Source organism: Pundamilia nyererei, unplaced genomic scaffold (genome assembly GCF_000239375.1).
Source record: "Pundamilia nyererei isolate P.nyererei 1_Seehausen unplaced genomic scaffold, PunNye1.0 scaffold00393, whole genome shotgun sequence".
NCBI lineage: Eukaryota > Metazoa > Chordata > Actinopteri > Cichliformes > Cichlidae > Pundamilia > Pundamilia nyererei.
Window position 1 is genome coordinate 272551 of NW_005187794.1, and position 8691 is coordinate 281241.

The 8691-nt window shown below is 44.4% G+C and overlaps 1 protein-coding gene across 1 annotated transcript; it reads left to right on the plus strand.

Annotated features, from left to right (window-relative positions):
- The first annotated feature begins 6 nt into the window (after nucleotides 1-6).
- On the plus strand, nucleotides 7-7058 carry LOC102198682 (schwannomin-interacting protein 1-like). The gene is made up of 7 exons (XM_005752988.1): nucleotides 7-82; nucleotides 1449-1706; nucleotides 1848-1972; nucleotides 2990-3101; nucleotides 3254-3379; nucleotides 5535-5652; nucleotides 5753-7058. Exons 2-7 carry the CDS (start codon nucleotides 1449-1451, stop codon nucleotides 5851-5853), a joined length of 840 nt encoding a protein of 279 aa, XP_005753045.1. The 5' UTR covers nucleotides 7-82; the 3' UTR covers nucleotides 5854-7058.
- Nucleotides 7059-8691: the final 1633 nt, after the last annotated feature.

Consider the following 8691-nt stretch of genomic DNA (forward strand, 5'->3'; position numbering starts at 1 on the left):
ACGGAGCTGAGCTATGTGGCAAATCTCTGAAGAACTTCTCCGTCCGTGAAAGCAGCAGAGCCGCCTTTATTTCGAAAAAGTGGTGAGTTGGAATCGCAGTGGGCCTGACACGGTGAACTGGTCTGATGTTTCCTCCAAACTTTGAATCCACGCGGGGGAAAAGTTTCAGAGGAAGGGCCGAAGCTTCAAGCTAGGCTGTGGAAGTTCCTCCAGTGAGTTAAACCTGAGGACAGTCAGGCCCTGCTGCGGGAGGTCTCTGTAATGCAGCAGTACAGTACCTCACATTACTGCTGTTTATTTATTTATTTATTTAAACAAACTTCTCCCACATGTTGTCTTGTTTTCCGGAACAAACCGTGGCTGCACCCTGAGTGTTTCGGTGCTCCTCAGAAAACGTCCTGTTTCTGTTGCTCACGTTTTCCTTTTTTTAAAAAGTCCCGATTTTTGAATATTTAACTGCTCATACCGGTTATACAATTAGCTCGATTCATATTTGGCAATGATACGTTTATTTTAAACGTGTTTCTGTTCACAACACCGTAGATCTGAAAGCAAACGATCGATGTGTGAGTGAATTCAAAGGGTTTAAAAAGTATTTCACTAATAATGTAGGAATTATAGCTGTTTTGTAATCCCGGACAAACGAAGATGATTTTAATGTTAGTGTTTCTTTAGTCCTCTGCAGTCAGATACTGCTTAAGAAGAGAGCTCGTAGATCGACCCAAACACTGCATCTTCCTGTTGTTTATAGCTAATACAGTGAAGAGGTGACAGGAAGGAGAGAGCGAGAAGAAGACGCCAGCAAAGGGCCTCAGGCTGCTGCACTGAGCCTTGTTTGCCTGCTCAGTCTGAGCTACACCGATGTGCTCCCAACATTCTGGTGCACGTTCATTTTCGCCTCCTCTGTCCACTTACAATAATCTTTTCCAGAACTGGGCACGTTGCGGCGTTCCCCAGGCTTCCCATCCTTCAGCGTAACCAGTGGGTTCCACCTTGTTATGAAGCTTCTGTACTTCCTTTCATGAAGTTGTCTGTTGATTGCAGACTGTTAATGACAGGCCTTCCTAAGTGCCTCATTGTACAGCCTATGATCTAACAATCAGATGATGATCTATGAACAAGCACTTGGTGACAGTAAGAAGGAAAAACTGCCTTTTAACAGGAAGAAACCTCTGGCAGGAAGAGGCTCAGGAAGGGGAGGGGCCATCTGGTTGTGGTTGGCCATGTGATTGGCTGGTTGGGTCAGAAAGAGACGCCACAAAAGGCAAACTATGGTAGAGAGGCTGAGTTTTATAATTGTGACTACATGCAATCTTCACTGGGATAAAACAATCTCTATCCCAGTGAAGATTGTCAACATGAATATTTCATTCATCAGGATGTGATTGAAGCAGGCGGTCTGATGTAAAGCTGCGAGCATTTTAACCCAGTGCTTCCCTGCTGTCCAGATGGAGGGAGAGAAGGAACGACTGAGACAACATCGGGATGAGAAGGAGAGCAACGAAGCAGATGATTACGGCAAGTGTGACGACGACAAAGACAAGGTCGAGGAAGATGAGGAAGACTTGGTGGGGGCAGCGCTGGTCTGGCAGGAACGCTACGGCGAGGACAATCTGGGCCTTCCCATCATGCACTGGGAGGCCCTGAGCCTGCGTATTGCCGAGCTTGAGAAGCAGGAAGAAGAGAAGAAGGAGAAGAGGTTAAAGGTCAGATGTTGTTCTGTCTTGCTGAAAGATGGTGTTTGTGTACAGTTTCACTCGTAGGCTGATCAGACCTGTTCAGTGAAATTTACCGATGTAACGCGGTTTGTTGAAATGGTTTTAACATGTGGCTGCTGTGCTTGTCAGACTGGCCTTTCTCTGGAGCAAGGAGGAGCCCCAGTCAGCTGGAAAGAGGAGCGAGGGAGGAGAACGGAGAGCTGGGAGGACGGCGACGACGCCTGCAATAGTCACGTGCTGGCACTGACCTCTCGGTACAGGCGCGCCTCTTATTTCTTACTGGATGTCTGTTAACACCGTGTTTGTCTCTCAGTGTGCGGTCGCTGCAGTCTGCTCGCATCTGTTGCAAGTTCCAGTTTGCACACAGTCAAAGTCTTTTGGGTGGAGATTCTGGTGCAGTATGAGCTGCAACCATGCTTTCCTCATACTGCATGGCCGATCTTAAAGACAAAATGAAGGAATTTATTAACAACAAAAGTTAAGCTCTGTTTTCGTTTGGTCACGTTGGAGAGGGAGACTTTACCTCTAAACAGGAAAGTGAGTACAGGACAGGTTAAAGTGGGGAACTCCCTAAAATGAGCTTTGATGGCTCATGTGGGGAAACGAAGCACCGCTCACAGTAATTTCTAACGTGAGCTCCAACAGATTTTCTTAATGTACAGGTTCTGATCAGCTGACCTGCTGCTCTTTGCAGATTTATGCATGTGAATTCAGCCAGATGTGAGCAGATGTTTCATGAGTTGCTCTTCTCCTCCACACTGACAGCGCACTGTTCATGCTGCCTTTATACTCGATGGCCACAGTTAGTCTGCCTCAGTTTGATTTGCAGCATGAAACAAATAACGTCACAAACACAACATGTGGTTTAGAATAAAACAGAATAGAATAGCTTCTATTGTCACTGTACATGTACAATGAAATTATTATTTGAAAACATGAGAACAAGCGTTAAATGTGCAGTGTATCAAATCCCACTGAGCAGTCAGCTGTTCCTGTCCCGTCTTTATCTTTCTCATCTCTGAGTGAAGTCGGCTTTTTCTTTTCTGTCTCAGCTCATCAACACACAAACTGCACACACAGGTTGTGTGTTGATGACTTTTGTTGAGCTGATAGAAATGTTGCATTTGGAATCACCCCACACTTTAAAAAAATTATTACTCCTTTTATGTTCGCTCCTCTTTTGTGCTGCTAGCTAGATGCTAAGCAACCAGCTGTGATGTCAGATTGGATATGTGTTCATGGTGGTCCACTGACTGGTGTCTAACCCTCAGCCTGCAGACACGGATGAATCTCCAGCTCTGCTTCATCAACAACAGTGAAAGTGAAGAGGAGGAGGAAGAGGAGAAGAAAGGGGATGTTAGAAAGAAAGAAAGCAGCTCATGGGTAACCACTTCATGTACAACACAGCAGATTGTTCCAAATTACTTACAGTTAATATGTAGTTGCAGAATGTGACGCAGAGCTGAAGTAGCAGCGCTGTCACATGGCCTCATTTCATAAGTGCGCTCAGATTTGCCGTCTGTTTTCTGCTGAAGAGAGGAAGTGTTCAGATTCACAAGGATCCTCAGCCTTCAAGCAAACCAGAGAAACAAAAGTCGAGAGGCTTCAGGAACACTCTGAAGAACCTGCGAGACCGACTAAGGACGGACCACAAGTCTTTGGTGAGACAAATATTCAAAGGTGGAACAAACTATGTTATCATATAACTGAGTTCCAGTTATAGGAATCTGTCCTCTGCTCCCTGCACTGCATGCTGGGAGTGTAAACATTGATATGATGCCAGATTACAGCAACAGCTGCTTTAAGGAGTGAGTGCATGAAGTTTGTGGTTGGGACGCTTTTATCTCTCACCTGTGTTTGTGTGTTTCCGTGTTGTGCAAGTGTTTTTGCTACAGTTTTGTCCGGCATCATCTCTCTTAGGATGTTTGACCGCCGTGCATTATTGGTGATTAAATCTGCTATGGATAATTTTCAGTCAACGTATTGAGGTTGTTTCTCCACCGGCGCTGGAGCGCAGCTCCCGGTATACTTCCGGGTGCTACTTCCCCTCTTGCCGGTCATCTCGTTTTTGATTCGGAGGCCTCATCGGTGGAAGTGCGGGAAGAGCGCCGGTTTTCTTGCGCTGCTTCGTCAGCCTCGGAGAGAGGAAGAGGATCTTTGGGAGCTTCACTCCTGGTGTGTCGCCGGTCAGATTCGCCTGAGACTTGTGGGGCTGGATTGATCTCCATGCCCACTTGTGTTTGCCACCTTGGGCAGTCATGTGAAAGCGTGGAAAGCCACGGCTCATCATGGTAGGATTTGCTGTGCAGCGTAGCCCAAAGTCGGGACTCCAGGCCCCTCTGCACCTGTCCCCGTGGGCCTCACCAAACTGCCAACAAGTCTTATATCTTACATGATTGTTCTGTGCAGAGAAGCCTGATATTATGTTCATCTCTGAGACACGGCAGCGTCAGTCTCACAGTCCCACAGACTGCTCATTTCTCTGTGCACCTCGGATCTTAACTTCATAACTTCTGCTATTAAATTGGCCGTCACTTATGGAGTTTCACTTCACCATCTGGACACAATCGAAGTTGTTTTCATTGACCATAAGTTGGTCTCTTTGAATGTATGTTGCTGCTCAGCGTCTTTTCCCCAAGTCTGTATCAGGAGCAGGAGCTTTATTGATGACTGTATCAATGCTAAGTTTTCTTCTGATGATGTTGAGCTCCACATACACAATCCACAGTTATGGACTAAAACTGCTTGGTTCTACTAGCTTGAGCAGTATTAGCAACGTCTGGGCTGCCAAAGCTGACAGGGTTGTGACTGGGAGGGCAGTAGAAATCTGCTGCCATCCTCAGGTCGATGGGTGTCATTCTGGTGGAGCATGTGGGGGCTGCTCTTCCTGGCTTCTGTTAGTGAGCATCAGCTGTAGGTCCTGGAGGGTCTCAGCCAGTAGTTTGCGCTGATTTTGCACAGGAGGAGGAGGAAGAAATAATTCTGTCTTTTAAAACATCAGCAATAACAAATCCTTACATCCTGTAAGCATGAAAGTTCTCAACAAAACCAAGAGACTCTGTGTTTTTCGAGAGGTGAGGTGGTGTGGTGCTCTTGCACCAGGTTCTTGTGCAAACATCCCCCAGAGAAATGCAGTGTGGATCTTCAGTGGAGGCTCCAGCGGAGGGTGGGCCCATGGCCACATACAGACATGTGGCACATATGGACTAAAGAGTAGAGGGTCACTCTGTGTTTTGCTAAGGAAACCTTCCATCATTTGTGGGTTTTTGGATGACACTTTTCATTTTATGGCCCCAAGTACAGTGCAGCACTTCAATCGGATTTGCCCGGTCAATTTTCCCATTTGTTGGGAACAAAATGAAAGGAACGGCCCCGTCTTCTTCCTCCTCCCAGCAGATGGCGCCCTCCCTGAGCCTGGGTGTGACGGAGGTGTTTCCCTCCCACTGTCACCAAAGCGCTTGCTCACAGGAGGACTTCTGTTTTCTCTGTGCTGATTTAGGGTCTTCGCCTTACAATGTAAAGTGCATTAAGGCAACTGTTATTGTGATTTGGCACCGTCGTATAATTAAATACAGATGTTAAACTTATGTTCAAGGGTCGCGTGTCTGCTTGTACCTGTTATAACACTGTGGCAGATGTGTGGCATTTCATCTCTGTTTAGGGAAGTCGACACCGATTTGCTTGTTGTCAGATTTTGAAATGTTGTCTGTCTGTGGGGGGACGAGGTCGTGAATATGTGCAGTAATATTTTTGTGTTTCTTTGTTTGGCTGTTAATCATGATTTGTTTCATTAAAAGATGTGTAAACTCTCCTCAGACCACAGCGCGGAGTGATCCTGTAAACCAGAGGAGACATTTGGAGCACAGCGATCTGCAGGGCTTCACTATCAAGGAGCTGAATGCTCTCTGTGCGTCTCTCAGCCAGGCTATACAAGGTACTATATAACCTTAGCCCCAGCGTTTAAAAATAAAAGCGCCGTTTTCTCTGATGCATTGAAGAGTGAATTTTAATGGTTAACTTTTCATCCGTGTTAGATCTGAGCTCAGAGCTGGTGGGTCGCCTCCAGGTCCGAGACCAGCTGAGGACGGAGCAGGACGCCATGCTGCTGGAGGTACAGGATCTAACGTCACTGTGACATCACGTCCACATGTGAGCAGCTGGGAGGAGTGGTTATGAGACTTAAACATTATTAGGGTAACGCCACAAAGTTCTCCACGACATCTGAGACATTCCCTGCTGCTGTTGGCCGGACTGGTCACTCACTGTGAAGTGTTGGTCTCTATAAATACTGGGACTTTTAATGTTCTGTGTTTTTAAGTGTGTAAGGGAAACTTTGACCCGCTAAAGACGTCCATCAGCTGATGATTTACATATGAAACGAAAACCAGCAGAGAACTGCATGTCAGTAAAAACCTGTGCCTTACACCCGCTACATTACAGGACGGGTGTAAGGTCAAAACCTCACAGAAGCATGAGGGGGAAATGTGACATCCAGGTTTGGCTTTGTCTGTTTGTGGAAATGATTGTGATCCACGTGGAAAGGTGAAAGGTTTCACGAGTGTTACTGGAATTCCCGTCTCTCTGGAAAGCGCTCTTAGATCATCCGCCTTCAAGCTGCAAGCACTGAACCCAGATCAGTGTCTGTACAGGCTAAATGATGAGCAGGGTCATGCACATTTCAAAAAAGGGGCTGTTTTTATTAAAAACAATAGTTTTAGCACCAGATTCTATTGCATTATGTTTCCATTATGTTCATTTATTAACTTGAGAATCCTACTTGTACTTCACATCATTTCTCCCACAGACACAGTAGAGACAGTCATTTCTGCATAATAGTGAGACGGTCCTTAACACAGTAGTAAGAAGCCTACCAGCAGTCCTGTGTAAAATGTCCACCTGGCGAGTGAGACGTCAGAACTCTTAACTCTGCAGTGCAAAAGGGACCAATGTGGAAAAGCTCATTAACATCTGTTCTTTGCTCTGTTTCGATATAATCTTTGGATCCTGGCATAAAGTCTTATTCATGCTTTTCCGTCTACACTTTTTAATGTTGGTTAATAAATGAAATGTGCTCTTTTGTACAACAAAACGATATCTTTAGTATTAATCTGAATTTTGACACTTTTAACTTGTTGACTTGACTAACCTGTAAATTGTAATTTACTATTTTTTTTTGTTCGTGTTTTTGGTCACAGTGAAAGTATTTCATCTCATTCCTGATGAGCTGTTGATAGCAAGTTTAAAAACAGCAAACTTTTTAAAAGATGAATGTAAATATGAACAGTATACATTTATTTGTAAACCATCAGTGTCTTACAATATACCAGGTGTTGAAATGGAGACCACTGTTATTGAAATGTTCTCTTGGAGTGCAATGCCATCTTTAAAAAATCATTTATTTATTTGAAGTTTAAACAAAGCACATCAAAACCTGGAAAAATTAAAACTAATTAGAATAATTGTTACCACGGTCAGCAACACGAGCGTTTGTTTCATTCTGAGTTTTTGAGATTGCTTTAAGTGGAAAAGGAGGTCCACTCCCCACAGCCCCTCCAGTCCACTGATGCTTTTCACAGTCAGTATCCATTCTGCTGATTTGTACTGAGTTTTGCAAATTATGAGCTGTGGATTAAAGCCTGTCCTCTCCTCAGCAGGACAGATAGTGTAGTGTTGAAGACGTTAACCAGCCTCTCTGCTGTGGACAAGACGAAGGCTCAACAGCTGGAATGTAGACCTGCAGACACTGGAATGGTGACAACTGTAGGTTGTTTATAGAGCACCTTTCACAGGCAGCCACAAAAAGCTCTACACAAAAGGCTAAAATAATCGAGAACATTAGGTGCCGAAACAGACAATACGAATGATTAAATAAAACACAAAAATTAACAGTTTAAAAAGTTTTAGTTTTAAAATGAAACAAATTCTTAACACAAAGCCTGTTTGAATAGAAAAGTTTTTAACCGCTTTTTAAAAGAATCCACAGAGCCAACCAAACGTAGTTGTGGTGGTGGGCTGTCCCACAGACTGGAAGGCTCTGTGGATTTTAGGATTTAGTCGTGTTCAGGGAACAACCGACAAACTGAGTCTGTGAACAGAATATTTTGTAAGAAGCTTGGATAAATAATCTGGGGCCTGGCCATTTAGCGCTCTGTATGCTAAGACAAGAACTTTCAAACTCTATTGGGAGCCAATATAATGAATCTAAAATAGGAGTAATGTGAGCTCGATTGCTAGACCTTGTTAATAGTCTGGCCACAGCATTTTGTATAGCTTGGCGAGAAAAAGACTATTTGCCCAAGCTGGTAAACAGGGCATTACAACCTAAACGCAATGACACAAATGTATGAACATTTTTTTCCAGTTCAGCTAAGGAGACCATATGTCGCAGTTCAGAAAATGTTCCTTAAATAAAAGAAACAGGAACAAGACAAAGATTTTACACGCAAGTCGAGGCCCAGAGAAGAATCAGATATTACACCAAGATTTCAAATGTTTGACTTGGCAGCAGGACAGAAAGAAGCAAAAACCTGACTGATTTTAGAATCGAGTTCAGGAGGAGCTATGATCACGGCCTCAGTCTTTTTGGTGTTTAAAACAAGGTAAATGCCAGAGAGCCAATCAGTAGCACCAGTTAAGCAGTGGACCAGGGTGGACAACCTATCCAGCTGATGAGGCTTAAACGACATACAGCTGAATGTCACTGGCATAGAGATGATAAGAAATGTCACTGAAAGATTGAATAATGCCAGGTAAAGGAGCCATGTAGAAAGAAAATAGTGGTGGACCTAAAACTGAACCGTGCGGAACCCCGTTCCCACTTATGAAGGCAATGTTGGAGGACAACCTGTCTGTTCTAGGAGAGGTCCTATAAACAGGAAGAAAACCAAGGCAGAGCCAGATGCACTAGCCAAAAAATTAGATCATTAGACCTTCAAGAGAGCGGTCTCAGTGGAGCACTGCTTTTTATCATTAT

Excerpts from the sequence above, each read along its gene's own strand:
- LOC102198682 (XM_005752988.1), top strand. The coding sequence starts at position 1,449 with ATGGAGGGAGAGAAGGAACGACTGAGACAACATCGGGATGAGAAGGAG. Across the intron at positions 3,102-3,253 it reads AGAAAGAAAGCAGCTCATGG|AGAGGAAGTGTTCAGATTCA; the intron begins GTAACCACTTCA and ends TTTCTGCTGAAG. Across the intron at positions 3,380-5,534 it reads GGACGGACCACAAGTCTTTG|ACCACAGCGCGGAGTGATCC; the intron begins GTGAGACAAATA and ends AACTCTCCTCAG.